Source organism: Anser brachyrhynchus (genome assembly GCF_964034855.1).
Source record: "Anser brachyrhynchus genome assembly, chromosome: 1".
Classification (NCBI taxonomy): Eukaryota; Metazoa; Chordata; class Aves; order Anseriformes; family Anatidae; genus Anser; species Anser brachyrhynchus.
The window spans coordinates 158752888-158779821 of record NC_137694.1 but is presented as its reverse complement, the minus strand read 5'-3'; the positions used below and the strand labels follow the sequence as shown (position 1 = coordinate 158779821).

Below are 26934 nucleotides of genomic sequence, written 5' to 3'. Positions count from 1 at the left end.
TTAATTCAGTAATAGGGTAAGATGTTTCTGCTGCTATAATTAAAAAAAAAAACCAACAAAAAAAACCAAACAAGCCTCTTTCACTTTTACATGCAAAGCGTGCCCAGGAGCAAACAAGTTGCAGCTATGTAGTTATTAAATACTCCTTTCAGATCCAGTTACTTCTTCTATAATATATGCCATATAAAATTACATTAAAATAATTAAATTTGGATTTGCACCTGGAAGTCAGGAAACAAAAGGTGAACCTTAATTTTTGTCCTGTGAGCTTGAATGATCTTGAATGAGCTGGGATCCTGTGAAAATGCTCATATGGTGGGAACCCTGTGCTGCATAGCTCTTTTAATGCACTAGAGTTTAGGGCAATTTCTTAACCTTTATTCTTTCAAGAAAAAATGTAAACATTTTCTATGTGTAATTTGAGACCACTTGCCTTCCATACCACATTACTTTTCACATATATAATAGTGTTATGACATGTGCCATTTGAGTGTTTGAACCAAATGTCTCTCAGCAGTAGACACAAGATGTCCAGAAAATTTCAGACTGGCCTGTTTTTTTCTTTCTTTCTGTCTTTGATTTAAAGGAGTCCCAGCTTCTCTAATTCCAGATATTCCAGATACAAACTGACAGGGGCCTATTATGTTTGGGATGAGCTCTGTGTTTCTTTTGCACTTTGCTGTCCTCCGTCTCAGTTTCTACTACATTAGGCATTGCTACAGCTGTTTTACTGGAAATGCAAATTGAACTCCCAAACCATAATGTATTTTGTGTTGTCTAGAATACATATAGCTTTTGCTATTAGTACATGGACCAGGAAAAGAAATTGATGATTTAACTGATTATGTCTTAATAGAACCTCAGCATACCAGAATGGAAGAAAAAGTATCTTTGTAATAGGAAAGGATTTTCATGCAGAATGGAAGATTTTCACAGGTGAGAAGTGAAATGTGAGTCAGTCTACACAGAAAGCTAACAACCAGCTAGTTCCCCAAGCAACATTGCAATAAACTGAAAAAAAAAATACTACATTCTTTTCTTACTTCTTTCTAGAAAGAAACAGCAAAATGAGCTCTTTCATTGAAGTGAAAAAGAAAGGAAAAAAAAAGCACAACCTCTGGTATGGTTTTAAATAAAGAGGAAAGAAACACCTGTTATTTTTATTCCTGCTGGTAGATATATCTGAAAACATGCCTTTGATTTCTCTGGAGTGCTTCTTAGAAGTAGAATTCTTAGTTTGTACAAACACTGAGACTTTTAGATTATTTATTTATTGTCTTTTATCCTAGTTACCTGTATTAAATTTATACTTTGGGCAGTAGAATGTAGGAAATCTGAGACTCTGGGTCTATAGGTATCTAACTTAGGAACTTTAATTGTCATTCCTAATTTCTTGCTGTGACTTGCTGTTAATGTGTCTATTTCATCGTGTAATTCCCTGTTCTACCCCAGCTGCACCTTCATCAGTTCTGTGCTAGCATGGGCATTTTTTGCAGCTGTGCAGAGATCTAGATTGAGAAACTGACCTATCTAAAATGAAAACTATGAAAAAAATAAACAGACAGAACAAAACAAAACAAACAAAAATAAAATAAAATAAAATTCAATGTAGTTGTGTAAACAGCTTTTCCAGATGAACATAGGGCACCTGAGCAAGTAGAGGGAGAAATGCAGAATCTAGCACTGACTAGATACTTATCTATTTGGAACACAGAAAATACTCCCAGAGACATCCAAATTCCTAGATTTGCAAAGTTAAAATGTGTCAGTTTCCTGATAAATGTTTGTTATTACCACTGCCTTAATATATATGTGTATTAGGTTTACGTGGCAAGGTTTTGGTAGTGGGGGCCTGCAGGGGCGGCCTCTGTGAGAAGAATCCAGGAGCTGCCCCATGTTAGGTAAGGACCATCTCCAAACTCCCAGCAGACGGGCTCTGCTGGCCAGAGCTGAGCCAGTGAGCAACGCTGGTTCTGCCTCTGGGAGAGCAGGTTTAAGAAAGGGGGGAAAAAAATGCTGTGCAACAGCAGCTAGGAGACTGAGGAGTGATAACCAGCCCTGCAGCCCCCAAGGTCAGTGCAGCAGGAGGGCAGGAGGTGCTCCAGGCAGGCAGCAGCAGTTCCCCTGCGGCCTGTGGAGAGGCCCCTGGTGGAGCAGGCTGTCCCCCTGCAGCCCATGGGTCCCACACGGAGCAGATCTCCACGCTGCAGCCCGTGGAGGAGCCCCCGGTGGAGCAGGTGGATGTGGCCTGGAGGAGGCTGCGGCCCATGGAGAGCCCCCGCAGGAGCAGGCCCCGGGCCGGAGCTGCAGCCCGTGGAGAGGAGCCCCCGCAGGAGCAGGGGTCTGGGGGGAGCTGCCGCCTGTGGGGGACCCGTGCTGGAGCAGTTTTCTCCTGGGGGATGGACCCCGTGGTACAGACCCACACTGGAGCACCACAGTCCATTTTGGGCCCAATGTGGGGCTCGAAGGGTTGAGATAACCACTTGTCTTTGTTCTTTTTCTTACCATGTCTACAGGCATAGTAAAAAATATTTTGCTATTTTTTACACCCACAGAAATTTTGAATTTTTTGTATTTTCACTAGCTCCCAGAATGGCATAATGCAAAATCTTAATTTGGGAAATTAAAAAAAAATGTTTATTTGTCTTCAGTGACATAAGATCCACAGTTTTTTGAGTGTTACATACACATCTTTAAACTCCCTGAAGTGTCATTTGTTAATTGCTTAGAAAATGCTAATGTATTAAATCTCTAGTTTCAAAAAGCTATTTTCCACTACATTTCAAGTTTATTACATTTGTTTTTATCACTGATTTTTAAATTAATTCATCTTAACTGTAGAAAATTTGGTACACTAATCCTTTTCATTAACTGTCAACACTAAAAATTTAAAGTTACATATAGTTTATTCTCTGTGATATGATATGAATGTGTAAGGAGGTTTTACTGAATAGTGGTTTATATTGCCTTTTTTTTCAGTTTAATTTATATGTATCAAGAATGTTTACAGCTATATTACTTTGTGATTTCTCGCAGTACTTCTATACCAATGGAACCCGCATAACAAATATAATTATCCCCGAGCTTTATACATTGTCAACTATGTGCTCTAATTTTGTAATTATTTAAAATATTAAATAAATAAGCATAACTCTTCAGTGCTTGTCTTCAGCATCTTACATATTCATGTAAACAATAAGGTATTATGAGAAATAAAGCACATCATATCTTCCTCATCCATGTTTGAATTACTTTGCTGGTATTAGCCAAAATTGTGTTGTGCAAAGAAACAAAAATAATAAAGAAAATATTACTGTATGTGCTGGAAAAGAAATTGAAATTAGCAATTCAGAATATTAAATGGCATTAAGAGTTTATATTTATCACTCTTTATAAGAAACTGTTTAGAATATTTATGAATCCAAATACCACTGAAGCAGTGTTTCATTTTATGAACTGTTGCATTCAGAGTAGTTATATGCACATGAAATCACTGGAAATCTAATCTAGCTGTTAAAAATTTCCATTACATATGCATATACTTTTATCTATTATACGATACTATATTGAGAAACTTTTTGTGACTTCCATAATACAGAGAACTTGAGCTCAGTATTTAATATACTGCAAACATAAATGTACAGCCACACAGAAGGAAACTGGTAAAGGGAAGGTAGTTCAGTATATTTGCTGCTATAATTTTAAAAATGTTTATTGCTGTAATGTTTGCATCTTTTTTTTGGTTGTACTGTTTAAAAATATATATATTGAAAAGGGTATTAAAAGAAACACAGCATTTTCTAGCTTTTGTATTTGATCCTGTATAATCAAACTTCATTCAAAGAACAGCTATTATGAAATGGATTTATTTTTTGAAATTGCATATTCTTCTCTGGAGATTCTTTGGCTGTATGAAACCGTGCCTTTCAAAAATAATCTGCTCTGTGTTGATGCAGCAAACTAATGAAAAGTTAACTTAAAAGTTAACAAAACTTGCTATGAGTATCATATATAAATAAAAACTTAATTCCAAGTAAAAATGAACTTTTGAACAGAAATAAAACATGAAACAGTTTAGATTTATAAAATCTGATATAGCATTATCTATATTGAAAATGTGGAAAAGGAAACTATCTCCCTTCTTTCCTTCATGATTCATATACATTTATATGTTCATGAATAAATGATGAGCATATATCTTGTAATAACTACTCACCTTTTAATAAACCAGAAAGACTGTACAAGTTGAAAGTAGGAAAAATATTTTTTATCATCTTAAATCTTTTTGTACTTTTTGGTTAAATTAGTTAGGTATATTAACCCTAGAATACTGTAAAATACAGGCCAGATAAGCAAAAGTTAGACAAGAAAAAGAGGGTCCTGGGATTAAATGCAACATGAATTGTTGTACGTATTTCTGTCCACCTGTGATATGGTGATGATTTTGTTTAAAGAATAAACAAAACTCACAGACCGGATTGTGCAAATGTCAGCATTCAATGATGTCTTCGTTAGTATGGTTACATAACATTTTCAGCTTTGATTCTGCAATGGCAGTTCAGGCACAGAGGAGCATGGTAGAGGAGCAATGTATATCACTGTAATTTCAGGATTATGATCTGTATTTAAAAATTGATATGTGTACTTTACAGATCTGAATAAAAGTACTCCACCTTTAATTTCTTTCTTGAAAAAAAAAAGAAAATCAGTTACCATGATGCTTCCAAGAGATTTACAGAAATACTCAACATTAACCATTTTTTTTCTTCTCAGCTTACTTGATAAAAAATGTATAGTTTTGAGATTTGTTTTCATTAAGCTACATAAAGACCAATATGAACACTAGCCTATTAAAATATTTTGTTTAGTAGAAGAGATGACTTTTCTTCAGGTATGGAAGTGATAGCTTGATAATTTTGGTCCATAAACAATGTTGGATGAACCCTGGAATATTCTAAAAATGTAGAGTTCAGAGGTTTAACAGTTTATATGATCTAAATATGAAATTGCCATACAATTGGCTCTGTAATGTGATATTTTCTAGATTATGGCTATTTGCTTATTGTTCTACTTTTTCTTAATTTTCATCTGAAAGTGCTTTAATGATTTTTGAGTGGGGACATCTAAAGAGAATGTGGTGTTGTGTGAGTTATAATGTTGGCCAGATTGCATTTTGTCTGAGTGGAACAATAAGTTAAACTCTTATCGTATAGGCAGAATCTGATCTCATTTCGTAGCCATCTATTTTCAGAGGAGGTGCAAATCAGCAGGATTGCTGACAGTTGTTGAAAGCCTTCCTATATGTTGTCAAGAGTTGTTCTTCTCCTGCAGGACAGATATTTTATCTTGCAGCTGAGTTATCTATGTAGGGAAAAATCCTGGAACACCTTAAAAGAAAGAACCTCAGGTTATTCTCCTTAAAAAGAATATTTGCTCTGAAATTATGTGGATTCAGGGACCATATATATATTGCCAAAAGAGTTCTGGGAAGCAAGTAACTGTCATACTTCTCAGATCCCCCTTCAGGCACAGTTTGGGCAGGGACTATGCCAGACATCCCTTAGGCAGAGCGAGAAGTGGAATGTAGAGGCAAGACCATTTTCTGTCTGTGATGCTATCTACCCACTTTTGCTCAGTGCTGTGCCTGCAGGCATTGCACCTTGAAATGTCCCTGCAGCCATTCGCCCTCTTCCTTCATTTCTTGCTATGAAAGCACTAAGCTCATAGGTTTCAACACAACCCTCCAATTATTTATGTCATTTTGAACATGAAATACATACAGAAAGTACAAATTATGAGATAAATCTGAAGGGAGATACATACAACAGCCAGAAGCAGGCGTAGTGTGGATATGGCTCAGTTATGCCATTTATTTGGTGTAAGAGCTGGAAAATGTACCATGTTCCTGTTTCATCTAGCAATGTAAACATAGCCAGTAAGGTGGATAAGGCTTCTGCAGTACCTCACAGTTAGGGCAGGCTAGGTGGTCAGGTGGACAATAGTGATCTGAGCTGACCTGAGGGTGAAAGTGAGCAGATAAATTAAATCAAAAAACATAGCACAGAATGTAGAACTGGAAGACTAATGTTTCTTGGAAGAAAAAATTTTAGTGCGAAAATATTGAACATTACAAAAGTACTAGGAGGAAAAATAGCAGTGAGAAAAGGATGAAAATAAATGGGTAATGGGTAGAATTTAAAAACTATTCATCCTGAGAAACTTAATTCCATTAGTGCACATCTATTAAAAAAAATCATTCACAATAATTTCTTTACAACAGCCATGGGTCTAGTTTTCAATATTTTGAAAACAAATGCAAGTTGGCATCTTCATGTAGTAGAACAGCGATATGCATACTGGAGCAAGGGATTTGCTCAGGTATTCTTAGGTTATTGATGTTGCAAAATTTGGTAGAGCACGTAATGGGAGAAATGATATCAAGCACATTTTTATCCAGCATCTTCTTTCAGCATGCATTTTATCACAGTCTGTTCATTAATTCACACTTCTTTTCAAAGGTATTGATATTATTTTTAGCACCTCATATGATTATTGAGTGCACTTGCTCTAACAGAAAAAGGGCAAATATTAATAATGCAGTTAGAATTCATGGGCCTTAAGAAATTGGAAGAGGTTGAAGTGGTTCATGTTTTTTGGAGTTGGAAGTTCATTGCAATTAATTGTGTTTTACACCATTCAACCTGTGTTCCCTAAAAAAGGTCTCATGTTAGAATTCATTGTCAATTAAGCTTCCCAATATCTGACTACCAATGCCAGGCATCCAGTACATGTCTAGTGTCAGAGGAAGAATGTAGTTTCGTTTTCATTTTCAGTATTAAGGGTCCATCAGCACCTACTACTCATAGGTTTTCCCAAGTTACCAGATAGATATGGTAAATTGTCTGGTCACACCTCTCTAGGGCCTTCATCTAAACTGTCCCAGAAGTTCTTACAACAGGAAATTAGAGATAAATAGCTTAACTAAAATTTAATATGAAACTTTACATCATATTATATTTAACTATAGCAATATTTGAAAGCTGGGAATATAAAAAGGAAATTATCTCTGACTGAACCACTCATATACCTACATACTGGATAAAGTGATATGTAATATTTTTATGCTAGTATACGTGATACATCCCAGGTACTCTGGTGATGCCCTTCATACGTATACAAGCATACTTAAAACTTTGCTTTAAAGTAAGCTACAGATCTGCAAATGACTGCTAAAGCTCTAATGCATCATGACTGAGAAAAACACTTTGTTCAACTATTTGATGTATACCAGTATTCCTCACCTTTACCTCATTGACTCTGATAAAGATTCCTTAATGCTTGGGACCTAGTTTAGACATCTACTGAAGAATGAATTCTAGCAATACCTATTTCTTTCTGCCCATGGACTGACTATACAGCAGGCTATCTCAGAAATGTCTACAATATAATATGGCTATAGTTGCTAAGATGATGAATTTTCAAAGTGATAACATTAAAAAAGAAAAAAAAGAGCATGGTTTTCCACCTATTTTTAATCAGAATAGAGAGAGCCAGGTCTCTCCCCAAAGGAGCAATGTTGACATAAAATCAAAGAAAAGATTTTAACTCAAAGGCTAGCTAAGGGCTGTAAGTTACGGAGGGCAGGAACTTGAAAGTTACATGTGATAAAGCTGAGCAGCAACATTGCGAGGTGCTTTTGTGGTGTAGTCCTTAATGAAAACTCAAAATGAGTTTGCAGTGATACTGACTTCTTTCAACAATAAATAAAATACTAGTGTGAAAAAGCAAAAGAAGCTGTTGAGATTCTTGAGATCTCGAGAAGGAGAGAAACTTGAGTCAAATTCCAGCTCTAAGAAAGTCAATGGCAACATTCCCATTTAATTCATTTTGAGTCAGGATTTCACCCAGAAACATGAGCTGAGTATGAATAAAGGAAAAGTTATTCTGTCTTCTGCTATAGCATCTCATGTTTATGTACAACCTGTCTTCCACAGGGAAGGGCTTTAGAAACTTCGTACGATAAACAGAGTTCATGTTTCTCTGAAATGCAAGTGCATCAAAGATAAAAGATAAAAAAAATTCAATACAGAAATCCAACAATACTTAACTTTACTACACAGAACACACAGTTATTTCAATGACAAAACTAAAAACAAAATAAAAATTTGTTGGGGAAAATTATGAGAACAGTGTCAATGGCCCTAACAAACACATGCAATCTGCTTTGAAAAACCACTCTCAAAATAGTTCATGATCTAATGCTATACTTTACATTGCTGTAACAGCAGATTGAGAGAGGAGAGTCTACTGAATGTCAACATAGAATCATAGAATGTCTCAGGTTGGAAGGGACCTTAAAGATCACCCAGTTCCAACCCCCATGCCATAGGCAGGGATGCCACCCACTAGATCAGGTTGCTTAGGGCCTCACCAACCTGGTCTTGAACACCTCCAGGGATGGGGCATCCACAACCTCTCTGGGCATTAAAACCATTTGTTCAACATCCCTTTATCATATATTATCTATGAAAAGGAGTGAATCAATTTTTTATTTTTATTTTTATTTTTAATTTTTTTTACTTATAATTCAGAAACATTTTGTACTCAAAGTTCATGGAACTAGTAAAACGGAACTAAAAAAAATGTCTTTTTTTTTTTTTTGGGTGGTGGTGGTGTGTTTTCCAACTAGTATATTGAAAACAAACAAATAAACAAAAAACTAGGTTGATGTATGTCAACAGTTGCCCTCTCTCTGACTCATGTTCAACCTGGTGTTCACCAGGTCTCATAGGTCCTTTTCTGCAGAGCTGCTTTTCAGCTGGGTGGCCCCTAGCATGTACTGGTGCCTGAGGCTGTTCCTCCCCAGGTTTAGAACTTTGCACCTCTGCTCATAGAACTTCATGGGATTCTTGTCAGCCCATCTCTCCAGCCTGTCCAGGTCACTCTGGATGGTGGCAAGGCCCCCAGCCACTCCCCCTAGTTTCACGTCCTCTGCAAATTTACTGTGGGTGCACTCTACCCCATCATCCAGATTGGAAGGATCTCTACTGCATCCTAAAAAAAATATATTTTAAACCGTGACTAGATAATGAAATGTCTACAGTATGGACTTTATCAAATATTTAATGGATGTTAATATAACTGAATGCATTACTGAAAGTCAGCAATACTGTGATTCCTAATGAATCAACATGTTGCCTCTGACCATTATGCACAGTGCATAGCTGCTTCTTTAGTAAACACAGAATTCACCCAAAGTTTCTCGGATACAGGATACTTTGGGCAGGAAAAACTTTTTTTTTGAAACATGCTTGGGAAAAAATAAAAGTCAACAACATAGCTTTCAGTACATTTACAGAACTATAAACCAGATGACCAACTTCAATCAGGTCTTTGGACAGTACTGAAATCATGCCAAGGAGGATACATGTTTGATTTCAGTATCTTTTGGGGGAATATCTGACTGCACAGTTAACTGCAGCCAAAATGAAATGGGAACCTTAGACTAAATAAATCTCACTGCCTAAGAAAATTGATGGCATCTTAATGTCTCTAAGCTATTGCATGCTATATAGGATATCTCAATTTAAACAAGGTAGACTGTTTTGTAATCTGTAGATATCAACAAGCAGTTTAGAGAATGATTCTTCTGATCTACTTAATATTTTATGAGCAAGACAACATTTAGTACATTCCTTGAAAACAGGGGTTCTAAAATTTTCTTCCTCAGATTCTACATATTCTGTGATATGGGAGAAATTACAGAATCACAGAATCACAGAATCGTCTAGGTTGGAAGAGACCTCCAAGATCACCCAGTCCAACCTCTGACCTAACACTAACAAGTCCTCCACTAAACCATATCCCTAAGCTCTACATCTAAACGTCTTTTAAAGACCTCCAGGGATGGTGACTCAACCACTTCCCTGGGCAGCCCATTCCAATGCCTAACAACCCTTTCGGTAAAGAAGTTCTTCCTAACATCCAACCTAAACCTCCCCTGGCGCAACTTTAGCCCATTTCCCCTAGTCCTGTCACCAGGCACGTGGGAGAATAGACCAACCCCTACCTTGCTACGGCCTCCTTTAAGGTACCTATAGAGAGCGATGTGGTCGCCCCTGAGCCTCCTCTTCTCCAGGCTAAACAACCCCAGCTCCCTCAGCCGCTCCTTGTAAGACTTGTACCCTCAAATTTTCTTATGTAAAATATAGCAAAATATACCACATATCACTGCTTGCCATTTAATATTTTTTTGTAAAATATGATATGTATTACCTCTGTACTAGTAAATCTTTTAACAAAATATAGGTTTGTTATTGGGATAAGTTGTTGAAGTACAGCTGTTTATTATACCTTGGCTTTATTTTATTTTATTTTATTTTATTTTATTTTATTTTATTTTATTTTATTTTATTTTATTTTATTTTATTTTTTCTCTGATCACCCTACTTTGACATCTTTTTTATGTTCTTTTGTAGAAAACATTTAGCTTACAAAGCTATTCAGCTATGCCTCCATGGATCTATAATGCTAGGGTCCATGACCTGAATAAGACAGATCAATTTATGGTTAGATGAATAGACCACCCCTTATTTCTCACACCATTAATTTATTCATTACAAAGTAGATTTTCCACATGTGCAACTCCACAAACTGTCCTAAATGAATTAAAAGATATTAGGTGCTTTAGGTTTCAGATTTTGTAATTTACTATTATTACTGATTGGTATATGTTTGAATAAAAATGTTTTCTCAATTTAGTTACTTCTGTCAAAGTTATTTGTGATTATAATTACACAGGTATGTAAACATTCATTATGTATTCTGAAATTTTGAATCTAACTGTCTGAGAAATGTTACAAAAAAGGAAGTTACCTATAATACTGAAGGTTAGATAAAACCTAAAAAGTATATTTTGTGGTTGATATTGTAGCTGTACTATATCCAGTCTTGCAGAAAAGCTCCTGAAGGTGTTGGCTACAAAAGTTAACATTTCAGTGGACTTCCATATTCTTCCACTTAATGAACTGTTAAAATTCAAAGAACTGGTAAAGACAGAATGGAAATTAAGCACTGGGCATTATGGCAATTCCTGGCATTTTCCATTTTAAGATAAAAACAGTATTAGCTTCAGAAATTATGTCTTGATGCTCTGTGCTTCTTTAATCATAGCTGCATTATGGCAGTTGAGTAGTTCTCTTTCGTATATTTTGTTTGTAACTAAATAACCTGGAAGACATCACTGTAGATGGCCCCTTTTTTTTTTTTTTTTTTTTTATTAATGGTGACGTAAATAAAGTGAACTTTAATTTAATTTCTGAATAAGTATGAATAAAATTGGTAGACGGAACACTTCTGTCAATCACCTTTTAAGAAAATAGTATATTGAGATTTTAAATTTATGAATTACTTATTTAACTGTAGGTTACTCGTAATTCAATAGATATTAAACATTTATTCGGAGTACTAATTCAGAATTAAAGATATAGTTTTGGTTTACTTTCTACATAACTAAGTTATTACTACATGCCTTTTCCTCAGAGGGAGACAGTTTGCTTAATGTTTAAAATTATATATAAATTAAAACATTGAAACTATTTTAAGAAAGTATTTATGTGTTTTGTTTCTTTTTTTTTTAATTTTGAATAACAAAATTTAATTATTTTAAAGACAGATAGATGTGACTGATATTTTTCAAATATTTTTTAATTGAAACTACATTTTCACTGTATTTAAAAACATGAAGGTGATTCTATAGATATTTAATTTTCTGAGGGAAGAGAGAAAAAAATGACAGTTTTTCTTTTGTGTGTGTGTCTCTTGTCTTCAATAAAGACAGAAGTATTCACATCATATGCAACTCTATAGACGTTTGTAGCCATTTTACTGAACATGAGCTAGACTTATTTTTTAGATTATATTTGACAGTATGTTGTGTTTTCCAAATGTGTGTTTATACCAAATATGCCAGAATGACACTTTCAAATATTAATTAGCTGTTCAAACATATTGTGTATCAAATCACATCTGGTCTATGGCAAAATGTGAAAACAAATGGCACATCAGCTTTTCAGATAGGTGATAGGGTCACGTAGATCAGTTTGTTCCTATCTCGACTTGGAGAGTTTCATCAATGTCTCATGTTTTATGATATAATTTGCATTTTAGAAGGTACAGAAATGTGTGCTGACATGCCAAAATTTTCTCAACTGTCTTGATATTTGAGTGGTGGAATAGATTTTCAGGAATGGAATATCTGAATCTTTTTTCTTGCTGTGCCCGTGGTGTTTAAGCTTGGATCCTCATGAGAGTCTGACAATTCTTATGCTATGGACTACACTGACATGTAGTATCTTTCTGTTCAAGTCATTCTGTTGCAAAGCCAGCAATGTTAAGATGGGGCAAAACTGAAATCAAGAAACAATTCCTGACAGTTCTGGATTAGGTAGAGACAAGAGCTAGAATTTTGTTCCTGTTCTAAGGATGACATCTTTGTCTTGTTCACCCAAAAACTCCTCAATGCAGCACATAAAAGCAAATGTAGACACCTTTGTTGTAGACGTTCATGTCTGATCCAATAAACCACTTCCTCATTGTCTGACAGGTCAGGCGAAGGCTTCTCAAATGACACTTTGAGCTTGTGTCTGCATATGAGTTAGGTTTATAAATTTTGATTAAAGTCAATGGAGAGAGCCACTCTCCAGCTTGGAGTGAGCTTTGCCACTTAAGGCAGGATGGTAGACTAAATGTTGAAACCTATTCCTGTTTGTCAGCATTTCTAAAAAAAGGTTTGTGTGCAGTGAACAAATTGTAAGCTTGAGTTATACTTGGGGCAACAACCTCCTTGCAGGCATCATTTATTTATTTACTTATTTTTCCCTGGGGTTTTCTCAGGCCTCCCACCATTACATAATCTTGAATCTTTAGTTGGCTTAAGATGGAAAGAGGAACACTTGGCAGCTGGGAGCAGTCTGATGGCAACAGAGCAGTACATATGGTCTACGTGTCATTCATATGAGGAGCTATAAAAGTACCCCCACCCACACATCTCCTCCATGCATATGCAAAGAGTCTCATGTAGGATGCATACTACTAATTTACATTTTTCTTCTTTGGGCCCACCTTTCTGCACAAACTGAAATCTTTCCAATGCAGTGAATTTATGTGGCAAGGTTTTGGTAGTGGGGGGCTGCAGGGGTTTCGTCTGTGAGAAGAATCCAGAAGCTGCCCTATGTCAGATCAGAGCCAGTTTCAGCTGGCTCCCAAAGGGACCTGCTTCTGGCCAGAGCCAAGACGATGTGCGATGTCTGCACTTCTGTGAGAACAAATTCAAGAAAGGGAAAAAAAAAAGTAGAACAGCAGCTGGGAGAGAGAGGAGCGAGAACCAGCCCTGCAGACACCAAGGTCATTGAAGAAGGAGGGCAGGAGGTGCTCCAGCCGTGCAGCAGAAGTCCCCCTGTGGCCTGTGGAGAGGCCCCTGGTGGAGCAGGCTGTCCCCCTGCAGCCCATGGGTCCCACACGGAGCAGATCTCCACGCTGCAGCCCGTGGAGGAGCCCCCGGTGGAGCAGGTGGATGTGGCCTGGAGGAGGCTGCGGCCCATGGAGAGCCCCCGCAGGAGCAGGGGATCTGGGAGGAGCTGCTGCCCGTGGAGAGGAGCCCACGCAGGAGCAGGGGTCTGGGGGGAGCTGCCGCCCGTGGGGGACCTGTGCTGGAGCAGTTTGCTCCTGGGGGATGGACCCCGTGGTACGGAGCCGTGTGGGAGCAGTTCTTGAAGAGCTGCTGCCTGTGGGCAGCCCCCGCAGGCTCAGTTTGGGAAGGACGGCATCCCGTGGGAGGGACCCCATGTGGAGCAGGGGCAGAGAGCGACCATGAAGGAGCAGCGAAGATGAAGTGCTACAGACTGACCATAGCCCCCATTCCCTGTTCCCCTGCACCACTCGGGGAGAAGGTGGAAGAGGGTGAATGGGGGCAAGGTGTTTTTCATTTCTTTTGTTTCTCACTTCTCTAGCTTGTTAGTAATAGGCAAAATATTTTATTAATCTTCCTATGCTGAGTCTGTTTTGCCCATGACAATAATTGTTGAGTGATCTTCCTGTCCTTATCTCAACCCTTGAGCCCTTTGCATCATATTTTTTTCCCCCTTTCTCCTTGAGGAGGGGAAGCGAGAGAGCAGTTGTAGTGGAGCTTAGCTGCCCAGCAGAGTAAAACCACCACATCCTTAAGTGTCTAATATCATTATTCTATCAGTTTCTGAAAGGTAGTGCACAGGGTAGTAAAAGATAGTAGCTCAATGCATCTAAAAGGTTTTGAGAAAGGGAACATGTTTGGGGAATGTAAAATATAATCATGCAAATACTTATTCTGATAAACATTTAAAAGATGTTTTGAACTATAGCAATTTGTCACATCAGGTGAAATCTTTGAGAAATGGTAATGACAAGTGAATTAGTTAATAGCTCAACAATCTTATTATTTATATATCTCTCATGTCACATATGTTTACAAATGGAAATAAAAAGTATTATTCAGTATAAAAATATAATTATGGCAATATAATAAGTCCTATTTGAGGAAGATTGTTTCTGATTATTAGAAAACTGAACACACTACAGTACAGCTGAGTCTAAAAGCTACTTACGATGTTGGTACTCTATGGTACTGCTTTAATTCAGCAGTCACTGTTCTCAGTCACAATAAATCACTCGTACTTTCCTGAAAACAGATATAGAGGCATATTTATTTAATTATTTATTTATGAATAAGCTCCCTTTTTTGAAAGCAAAATACTCTTAGGGCACTTTCTCAAAGGCTGAAAATTGCATTTACAGTATGACATTCAGATCATTCATATGATATTTTTTGCTTATATTAACTGAATGCTTTGAAATGGGTGTTCTTGGTGAGAAAAGTGAAAGAAAAACTGATTTACACTACCTTGCAGAACTTCAGAGCTCGTTCCACTGCTGAGAAACCTAAGAAAGGCATTATTATTTTTTTCTGTTCTCACAAATAATATTTTAAGTGCAGGTAGTCTAGGTACTTTTTGAACAAAAATATTTAATATTCCAGCTTATTGGCCACTTATCTTGGCATTGATTTTTTTTTCCAGATGCTTAGTTTGAAGAATTATAGTTGAATTGGATGTTTTTTCCTCTCACTCTTTTTCCCACTTTTTTCCTGCTTGAGCAACTAACTTGCAATATATCACAGCTGTCATTATAATGAGAGAAAACATCAAGATGCAGTAGAACTTAGTCAATTCAATTATATAGAAGATGCAGTGAAATTATTTTTGAAAGAAATGCACCTGCTGGGGCTGCCTGCTAGTCTAGTCCACAATTAGATACTGTGTAAAAAGTTATTAGAAAGTTCATTTAAACAATTTCTCTCTCAAGTGTGGCAGGGGAATATTTCCCTGAAGGAAGGGTCAAAACTCTGGAGAAATGTTTACTTCATAAGTAAGGCAGATTGTGCATCCTTTTTTTAGTAAATGTTGACTAAAACCCCGGACCATCTTAAAATAAAATAAAATAAAAGGTCTAAGATAAACATAAAAAGATGAGGATTTCTTAAAGAAAGAAAATAGTTCAAATATCAAAGTATGCCATTAGCATTCCACTTCCACTGGATTTCTACCAGTGGCAGAAATAACACAATAACAAAAGGCAAAAGAAGCTTCTTCCACAAAGTAGTAAGAACTACTCAAGAAAAATCAACTAAGCTTGAGAAAAATTAACTAAAGCATAGTCAGCCTTATATGAAAAGCCGTACTGCTTGCATTTTGGAGACAATTTCACCATATCAGTACTACCAGGAAGAATAATACATTTCACCAGGTTAGTGACCCTCTCATGAAGACCTGGCTGTTTGTGTCGCATTCAGAGACTGAGCCAAGAGCTTATTGTGATAACGTGAAAGGAAAGCTTCCCATAAAAATATACATACTCAGAATTGGTTTATCACATGGTGCTCACCCACTTTCCCAGGAAGGCAATAAATCACTTCTGGAGCTTAGATCTTCCTGACTGCTAGAGTCATTACTATGTGATGTTTTTACAGCTTATTTTGCATAGGAGTTATAACAATTTCATGCCATTTTTCTCATAAATTAAAGTGATTAATACAGTAATGCTGCAATCTTGTGCAGTTCATAGTTTGAGAAATGCTTAATTTTTTTCTTTAACCATTAGTTTGTAAAACTGCCTTTTTATATAGTTCCATCTATGGAGATTCTGTTTCAAAGATAAGCAAAGCATTCTTTCTACCATGGTATTATCAATTGCACATTTTATGTGAGTTTGAATATTGTAACTGAAAAAAATGGATAGCCCCTTTGGGATGTGTTTCAAATTTTCAGGAGCATTTGTCCATGAATAATGCTATAAGAGGAAAAAATTGATATCTTCTTAGAGATGAAGAATGAAAATTCACTTCTTAAAGCTGGACAGCAGATGGTCAGCATTCCATTGGTATTCATATATAATACCATCTATAAAATGTAGTATAAATATGGGTTCTTCAGTAACTTCCAAAAATTATTTTAGTAGCAACCAAATAACGTTCTCATAGAAGATTTTCTAAATTACCTCTTTTCATTAAGTATATTGAACAAATCAATAAAACTTAACATATTTTAAATATATATATAAAAATGATTTTATATAGACATTTAGAAAACTTATTCTCTGTATGTTGTTTACATAATAATTTCAAACTGATACCTCAAAAAAAGCACCAGACAACTCATATTAATAGGTTGTCTGAAGAAAGCATAGGCTTCTGTGTTATGTACGAAAGTCAAGAAATTAAAGTGTATACTCTTGGAATGATTTATTAGAGAATCTGACTATCTGAGTGGAAGATGGAGTCTGGGTTCGTAAACTCTGTTCTGAATAGTTTCCCAAAAGATTTCTGATACAATTTCAAGCCCACTCGTTGTTTGTTTGTTTTTTTTTTTTGTTTGTTTGTTTGTTTTTTTCCCCCAGCAGGTGCTGACACAAAGTGATGCTAGTCTTGTAAAAAACAATTAACTCTTGAGATATTTATCTTTTGGGACTGATCTTTTAAAAGAAAGTATCACAGTTTTTGGCATCTTATAATGCCTCTCTGACAGGATAGGTTTCAGATATTAGCTTAGTTTTGCATTTAATTTGTATCTGCAAAATATCATGCCAGCCTATTTTCATATATACCTTTTATTGAATATTTATTGAATATTTCCAATTGTAATTAAAAATGAGAAATATCTATTTTCTGCTTAGCTTAACCTTCTTTAGCACTGTTTTGTGACAAATATGAAGGTGTACATAACTGAAAAGAAGATACAATTATGCTAGCGATAGGCAGGAAAACCCTATTTACTTACAGAAAACAAAACAAAACAATGACATTTATATTTGCATAGTATATATCGAAAAGATTTGGCAAATTATTTGTGCATATGTAGAGTTCAAAGTTATTCCTTCAAAATAATGAAGAAGGAGCCTCAAACTGGCCAGTAAAGGTAATAATGCAAATATGTTTAATGATTAAATCATAGTTTATTCAATAACATGTATAAATCAATTAAATTTCATGAATTCTTTTTTAGTGTACTATAGTCTTTTGTATTCATGAATAGTTAGTGTGAGGAACAGCAACAATAAAAACAACAAAGACAAATAAACCCATAATATATTTTGGTTAACTCCTGAAAAGGTTAAGAACATCAAATTTTCAAATATCATGACCTGACTTTAATGAACCAGTAATAGGCTGACATTTGCAGTACCATTTTTATGTAATAACACATCACATGCAAAGATCAGCAAGTGCAATGTAACTGCTTATCTCAAAGGAGAAAAATAAGTAATAATGGTACAACAGAGGTTAATGATAGGTACAGGTCCAGCCTGGCTTTTATCAGTCTCTTTAGAAAATGAACTGGGGATTGCTGTCAACTTGATTGGAAAACAGAAAGGAGAAATAGATACATATGGGAGACATCAGTCAGAGTGGAGGGGACTGGTCTGTGTGAAGGTTGTTTGCAAGGTTACCTGCTCTGACACAATGTAAAGCTGGAATTTGCATCTCAAATCTTTGTTCCTTTCTCAACATAGTGTCACATAAATTGTTGGCCTTGGGGTTTTAATTTCACAGATGTCTAAGCTCATTTATAAATTAAAGTGCAATAATCTGTGATCCACACTATCTCATCATTCTGATTTTTCGCAGCAAATGCTACATGGTGATTGTTTCTTTTTATGCATCAAAATGATACTGAAAGTTAGTTTTTTTTTCCTTCTTTTTTTTTTTTTTTGATTTAGTACATCTGTGCATTTCTGTGAAGGTTAAAACATTGTCGTTTTGTTTTTCATTAAAGATTGTGTTTTATTTTTATGTATGAACTTCTGATTATTTATTTATTTATTCGTTATTCTTGTAATCTGCAGTCTTCATAATACCTCGTCACTATAGTCAGCTGACAGATGCTTTGTAAAGATTTTAATTATCTCCTCTTTTTGTGTTAGTGGAGGTATTATCCTCTAAGGTACTGGCTCAGAAGCCATTACAGATGTTTAATTGTATTGTGAATCCTAGTAAAATAGTGCATTATCAACTTATTTGAGGACATTTTACTTGTATATTGTGTGTTTAGACCTAAATAAAAAGAGAAATAAAAACTTGCTTATTCCAGACCATGAGTGGCAGGATTGAATACAGTAACAAGCAAGCACCTCATCAGCAAAACACCATCCAAGGTTTACAAGAAAGAATGATGTAAACTAACATAGGAGGCACAATGTAAAACAAACAAACAAACAAGTATAACAATATTTATAGATTTTGTTCATGAATGTCCTAACTCCAAAAAGTCCAAGGAAATAAATGTGCCTTGGAAATTTTCTTTGAAATTCACTTGATTTTGCATTTGCAGTTTATGTGCAACTGTGCTGGAGCTCCAGAAATTCACCAGCCAAACACGAGCCCTGTTATTTTAAAGCTAGCATTCAGTTTGAACACCACCACTCTTGTTACTAGGTATGTTCTGAACATAAGAAAATGATTATTTTAAGACAAAAAAGAAAAAAAAAAAAAAAAGCTCTTAAGATTCATATTCATTCCTGGGGTTTCAGAAAGTAGGAAAACAAAGAGAATGTTCATCAGTTATATATGGGACGCTGATAATGGCTACTGATAATTACTATGATGCCTCTGAAGATGTGGAAGGATTGATAGAAGAGAAGACAAACTCGTTATGGGGGCCTTTGACACTGTCCATATGACATGGTCATCTCTAAATGGGAGAGAGAAGGATTTGAAGGTAGGGCTATTTGACAGATAAGGAATTAACTGGATGGTCACACTGAAAGAGTTGAGGTCAACTGCTCAATGCCCAGGTGGAGATCAGTGACAAGTGGTGTCCCTCAGGGACAAAGTTTGTGGGTGACACCAAGCTGAGTGGTGCAGTTGACATGATAGAAGGAAGGGATGTCATCCAGTGGGAACTGTTGGGGAGTGGGCCCACATCAACCTCATGAAGTTCAACAAGGCCAAGTGCAAGGTCCTGCACATGGATCAGGACAATCCCAGACATGAATACAAACTGGGTGATGTAGCAATATTTCATGGAGCAGGAATGACCTCTCCAGTGAACTGTTCTGACATTCAAAGTTCATAACAGGAAGTCACATCCCAAAACATAATATAGATTGTGGAACTCCATTCTACAGTCTCCATTTTTGTTGGGCGAAATCATGGAGCAGACCTTCCTGGAAACTCTCTGCCAAGGCTCAGAGAGAATAGAGAGGTGACTAGTGTCAGCCAACAGGGCTTCACTAAAGGCAAATAGTGCCTGACAAATCTGGTGTCCTTCTACAATGGGGTTACAGCTTTGGTGGATAAGGGAAGAGCAAATGATGTAACTGACCTGGACTTGTGCAAAGCACTTGACACTGTCCGGCACAACATCCTTGTCTCTAAATTGGAGAGACGTGGATTTCATGGATGGACCGCTCAGTGAATAAGGAATTGGCTGGATGGTCACACTCGAAGAGTTTTAGTCAACAGCTCAATGTCTGAGTGAAAACTGATGATGAGTAGTGTTCCTCAGGGGTCTTTAGTGGGACTGGCATTGTTTAACATCATTGTAGGTGACATGGATAGGGGGATCGAGTGCACCCTCAGCAAGTTTGTGAACAGCACCAAGCTAAGTGATGTGGTTGACATGCTGGACAGAAGGGATGCCATTGATTTTGACAGGCTTGAGAGGCCTGTGCAAACCTCGTGAAATTCAACTTCGTTGAATTAATTGTATCATAGAATCATAAAATCATAGAATGGTTTGGGTGAAAGATACCTTAAAGATCACCCAGTTCCAACCCCACTGACATGGGCATGACACCTTCCAGTATATCAGGTTGCCCAAAGCCCCATCCAACCTGGCCTTGAACACTTCCAGGGATGGGACATACACAACTTCTCTGGGTAACCTGTTACAGTGCCTCACCACCCTCTGAGTAAAGAATTTCTTCCTTATATATAATCTAAATCTATTTTCTTTTAGTTTAAAGCCATTACTCCTTGTCCTAGCCCTACAGTACCTGAAAATGAGTCCCTCTCCAGATTTCTTATAGGCCCCATTTAAGTAGAGGAAGGCTGCTATAATGTTTCCCTGGAGCGTTCTGTTGTCCAGGTTGAACAACCCCAACTCCTCAGCTTGTCTTCATAAGAGATGTGCTCCAGCCCTCTGATCATCCTCATCGCCCTCCTCTGGACTCACTCTAATAGTTCCATGTATATTGGGAAGATCTGAAAGCAGTTCTCCAGGTGGAGTCCCACAAGAGCAGAGCAGAGGGGGAGAGGGGGAAAATCATCTCCCTCGACCTGCTTTCTTTTGATGCAGCGCAGTTGCATTGGTTGGCTTCTGGGCTGCAAGCACACATTGCTGGCTCATGTCGAGCTTCTCGCCAACCAGCACCCCCAGGTCTTTCTCATCAGAGCTGCTTTCCAGGTCCTGCACATGAGTCAGGGCTGTCCCAAGCACAAATACAGGCTGGGCAGAGAATGGATTGAGAGCAGCTCTGAGAAGGACCCTGGGGTGTTGGAAAAATTATCTTCAGGTAAAAGTAAGCATGTTATGAAATTTACACCTTGCTAACTTAAGAGCTCATTGTAGAATTAAAACTATGATAAGGTCTAACAAGTTAAAATGTTGGTTAAAAAACCCTCTCTGTATGAAAGAAAAAGAAAGAAAATTTGAAGAAATTAAGTTCATAAAATTTTAAAATTTAGAATAAGTATTGCAGAAAAAAAAAAAGAAGCTATTGTAAAGCCATATATGCTAAAATTCAGTCTATACAAATAAAAAAGTAATACATGAAATTTGCAATGCAGTATCATAACAAATGGTAACATTGCGTGAAGTTTTAAAAAGTGGATTGATGGAACATTGTGTGAAAATAGAATGGATACCACTGAAGTTCAGTTAGCAATGATTATGGGAAAAAGTAAAAGCCTGCCTCGCTGAATTGCTGTCCACCACTTCTTTTTACTACAGTAACTAAAAACAAAAACAAACTAAAATGCAATTAAATCATGTATTTATGATACATGATTGGCATAGTACACTGGCATAATTTATCATGCCAATTAAATCTTGGCATTTTATAAGCTCTAGGTATGATAGGAAAATGAAGGTTTTAAGAAGCATTTGTGTCTTAACCTCTGTTTTAAATACTGCAGTCTTATTTCTTAAAGAAAGAAAATCAAAACAGTGGTCAGTATAAAGCATAGTAAAAAAAGATCTGGATGGGAATATCAGACAAAAGTACTTCCACCTGGAAAATGCTATTTTTACTAGGCCTGGGGGACATTTTGTAGTTAAAACTAATGATGGCAGAATGGGAAGGATGAGGTGAGCACGTGCTCCTTGAGAGCTGAATGAGGTGACACTTGGTTCTTAGCTGTCGTGTCTCCAGTACCTGCAGTGTAAACACGGGTGCTTCCAGCACTGCCTGCTTTACCTACTCTTCTGAGAGCCTGTTTTAAAATACAACATTGACGTCCTCCTCTGAAAGGGCTCATATGCTTACATCAAGGCAAGGAATAAGGGCTATGTATGATTTGCTGACTCAGATCCCTGGAGGAAAGCTGCAGATCATCCATCATCCTCACAATTTCTAATATACTGTTTTTGGCATCTCACTGCTCTGTGCTAGATATTGTTATCTCCAACAAATTCCAAAGGCACAGGCTGCTCTGCAGCTGTGGCAACTTTTTAGCTTTCACACGTGGGTGAAAGCGATCTTCTACCTGCTCAGCTTTAGTCCAGAGTAGTCACACATATCATCTGAAGACAGAGGTGTGAAACCTGGTAATAGTGTAAGAGATCTTTCCTCAGACAATCATTTCTGGCCATTCATAGGAAGTTACTGCAGGACAATAATGCATTTCTAAATTGGGGAAAGATCCTGTTTGGTTGTAGAATGGGATATTAAGGAACACTACTTTTTAAGGAAAAGTCTTAAATAAAAGCTACTGTATAGTAACAAAAATTAGAAATATACTTAAAAGTTATAAACAAAAATATTCTAAAATGTTCTAAAAGTTAGAAAAAATGTTTTGATTTATCTTACAGAATTATAAGGCAAGAAAATATTTTATTTGAAAACTCTTCTACTGTGTTGTGGTTTTACCTGGCCGGCAGCTAAGCACCACACAGCCATTCGCTCACCCTCCCCCCTCCCTCTCTGGGATGGGAGAGAAAATCAGAAAAAAATGAAAGCTTGTGGGTTTAGATAAAGACAGTTTATTAGGACAGAAAGAAAGGAAAATAATGATAATAATGATAATAGTGCTACTACTAATGATGTGTACAAAACAAGTGATGCACAGTGCAATTGCTCACCACCCGCTGACCGATGCCCAGCCCATCCCTGAGCAGCCGGCCCCCCCTGCCCCGGCCAGCCCCCCCGTATTAATTGTTCAGCTTGATGTCAGATGGTATGGAATACCCCTTTGGCCAGTTTGGGTCAGCTGTCCTGGGTCTGTCCCCTCCCAGGTCCTGCTGCACCCCTAGCCTGCTCGCTGGCAGGACAGAGCGAGAAGCTGAAAAGTCCTTGGCCTGGTGTAAACACTGCTCTGCAACAATTGAAACATCAGCATGGTATCAACATTATTCTCATCCTAAATCCAAAACACAGCACCATACCAGCTACAAGGAGGAAAATTAACTCTATCCTAGCTTAAACCAGGACATATTGCAATTAACTTTTCAATAAACTACGTATATACTAGGCACGATCAATAACATACTAACAAGCTTTTTGTGATAAACTGAGCTGCACTTGAAAACTGAGCTGGATTTGAAAAGAGATAAGTGAGATTACTGCATTCAGAGTACAGAAAATAGTGAGGAATTTAACCATGAGGAAAGATATTAAGACAATTTGTAATTTTTTGCATAAAATTAGTAAATTAATAAAAATAGCTCAAACCAATTCAGCAAGGACAAATCAGATTTTTCACCCTTCTTAAAACATTTTACATATTTTTGCATTTATCCTGGAATTCTGATACTTTATGATTCATACAAAACAAGAAATTTAATTTATAATGGTCTTTTTTTAATAGAAGCTAGCAGGAAATTTCATGTAAAGGCCAATGGCCAAAGGCATTTTTTTTTTCCCAATTTGCAGTTTGTTTCTGACTCTCTGGATTAATTTGACTTTGACTAATTGAGATATGTATTTAAAAAAAATAAATTGCATATTTTATTATAAACACCTTCTGTCATATTTCTTCTTCTTGTATCACTTTGTTAGACCTAGAGAGAATGCAAAAGGGAATGAGCCTAACCTTTTGGAACCTGGAATACCTTTGGCTTGCATTCAGTTTGAAGGGGTAATAAATGTTTTTTTTTTTTTTAACCCTTCCAAAATGTTGGGATTTATAACTGTGTTAGTGTTGAAAGTATTACTGTATTGACAACTGAATGTTGATCCAAATTAGATCTCAGACCACTTTTACATTGGAGCAAATCTACAAATATTAAGTAGAATTTGTAAAGAATATACTTAAATAAGCACATTAGACTCATTTAATGGAATTGAATCATGCTATGCTGAAAAATGTATTAAAAAATATTGGTCACTAGAGAGAAAATATAAAAAAAATGTCTCACTATATTGCTGGCAGCTTTATGGATTTTACCAGTTTAAACTTGTAAGAAGAGAACCCAAAATATTTTTATATCTATTCATTAATGTTCTCAATATTTACATAATGATTTCTCTCCAAAGATGAAAGAATGCATGAACAATAAATAATTGTGACCTTCCTGCAAAACAACTTTACCTTTAAAGATGGATCATGTAGGGTGATGCTTGGCTGCATCCAATACATCAGTATTTATTAAGCTGACAGAAAGTCAATTTCACCATACCTTGTTTTGTACCAGAAAAGAGATGCCAGGATTAAAAAAGAGAGAAAAAGGGGGGGGGGGGGGGGGGGGCAGGAGGGGGAATAGAAGGACATTAATTCCTGCTTTTTGTAAATTTCATTCTACATTTCAATAGCTGAAACTCTTCAAAGACTTTAATGAATAAATAAAATGATATTTATATATTTTTAGAATGCACTGTTTTAGGAGGAGTTCACTGATTTCCAAGGTCTGTGATCATCTGAAGTTAAGCAGGTCAAGTATATTCAATAGCCATCAATGCCTGACATTATTTCTACAACTCCTGGACCTGTACCGGGAGAATGTGAAATCATAGTCATTACTACTAAACAGGCATTTAGAAATAACTGATAATAAAGGCCAGGTAAGATCATTTGTCATGCCAGTAAGTTACTGGATACTTACAAGAATATAAGAATATATGAAATAACAATAATAATAATAAAAGTATTTGGGAGAAAACAAACCCATAACAGAAGCATTCCTAAAGATGGCAAAAAATTACATATTAATGTGCTAAGAAAGATTACCCAGAAATGCAGAAAACAGGACTTTTTTTTTTTCTGAAAAATTAAAAGTACCGTACAGATTTGCACAAGGATTTCTGTATCCTGTTTTTACGATACTGATACTAATGCGAGTATAAACTGTGTAGATTTCCAGCAGCTCAGTAGTTTTAACAGAGTGCACACACGTCATGCAAAAAGAAGCTGTTGTATGACATGGTCATCTAGCTATCTAGTGTATTTGTAAATAGTTTAGTGTTAATTGTTTCCAAATGATACAAAATATAAAACTTAAAGCTACTCCTTAGTTTAGGATCACGTATCATGAAGGCATTAAAATTAAAGAAGTTAAAGCAAGAGTCAAGCACTGAAATTCAGATCCCACTCTAACTGGTCCTAAAACTATAATCTGAAACTAATCCTCTATGTCTGTGTCTGTCTGTTCTTGAAATACCAATGTTTCACAGCTCAACCGTCTTGGATATGTTTGTTTCTAATGAGAAGAGTACAATAAGCCATTCACAGAGGTCCTGAGAGCTGATATTTCCCATATGGTAATGTTAAGGCACAATCTAAATGCACCTTGGTAAAATGTGTTCCAGGGGGTCCCAAAATGCCCTGCAGTGATAGGAGAGATATGTCTTTTCCAATTCAGTATTATTAAACACTCCATAAATCTTTTCTGTTCACAGAGCACAAACATCTTTAGAATTTGAGTTAATGTGATAAACACTGCCCCAAATATGCTATTTCATAATGGCTACTTAAAGAGTTACACTTTCAAGACTGCTTTTTTGGTTATCCCTTTTATATGTTAAACATATATCCATGCATGGTGATTATTACAATAGCGATTAATACATCTGTAGCCAAAAACCCAGTATAATGAAGTATTATCTGACTTGCAGACAGAACAATACAGATACAAAAAAGGTAATACAATACAACAAAGATAAATAACAAAAACTCCACTGAGTTTATTGGCACTGCCAAAATTCTGCTAAGACACATTTGGGAAATTAAAGTGTTTTAAAAGAGAGATTAAGCTAAAGGTACCATAATAGATGTAATTTACCTTTATTTTAGGAAAGACTTTGGTAAGGTGTCCAATATAAATCTAAAAGGTCAAAGTTTAAAGAAGTGTTGCCAGTGCTTTGATTTAAATCTGCTTGATGTGAACCCTGGAAAAAGACAGGAAATTCTTTTAAGTTAAAATGAGTATAGATAATACTAACCCGTTGTAAGGCTGATAAAAGCAAAACATACTAGTTATAGCAATTAAATTCTGCCTATCTGAACTTCTGGTTCCCTATTATATTCCAAAAATAGTGGTGGAAATGAGTAAATGCAGCACTCCAACATTTCGATGTATTTTCTCCTCCTCTCTGTAATACAATGAGTTTGTGATCCTGAAAAATGTTCTTTAAAGTACATCTATTCAATAACCTCAAATTTTCATTCTATAGCTGAAGGTAATTATAAACCCATTATCAGAGGCTTATTGGAAATATGAGTATGTGTCAGTTTTCTTCATCTTCTTTTCATCTGATTTTTCTAAATGCATAGATAACACATCAAGAAGACAACTTGGTACCATATGTATGCAAAGCTTTGCCCATAAGGAGGTGTTTGGTTGAGTTTCTCAGCAATCATTCTTAGGAATGAAGATTATTTTATTATCATTTTTGATTAAATGACCTGGGCGCAGAGATCAGGAATGTAGTCATGAAATCTGTTGACATTCTGATCAGTACAGAGAAGGTTTGGAATATCTCACAGGAATAACTAGATATTTCTGGTGACTGAATAACAGTAATTGGATGAAAACCATCAATAATATAGACTGACTGAAATACTGTGGTAGTGAAAAGAAACAATGAAGAAACTGCATATATTAGCTAGTTGCAAGGTGACTATGAACTATCAATATAAGGCAATGGTGGAGAATAGCAAGCATTATTCTGGATGCATCACATTAAGTATTT

The 26934-nt window shown here is 36.3% G+C and overlaps 1 protein-coding gene across 23 annotated transcripts in view; it reads left to right on the top strand.

Annotated features, from left to right (window-relative positions):
• Window positions 1–26934, top strand: part of GPC5 (glypican 5) — a 765123-nt gene that overhangs the window by 467394 nt on the left and 270795 nt on the right. For 2 of the 23 annotated variants that reach the window (XR_013945422.1, XM_080577257.1), the window contains 2 exons: window positions 857–950; window positions 1054–22815. The exons of 19 other annotated variants lie outside the window; for them this stretch is intronic. Coding sequence is in view for 3 of the 4 variants with exons in the window: in XM_080577257.1 (XP_080433383.1) it covers window positions 857–940 (84 nt within the window). In the remaining variant the exon portion in view is untranslated. Of the gene's footprint in view, window positions 1–856; window positions 22816–26934 lie in introns of those variants that run through there. 2 more of the 23 variants (XM_080577256.1, XM_080577237.1) reach the window with 1 other exon arrangement.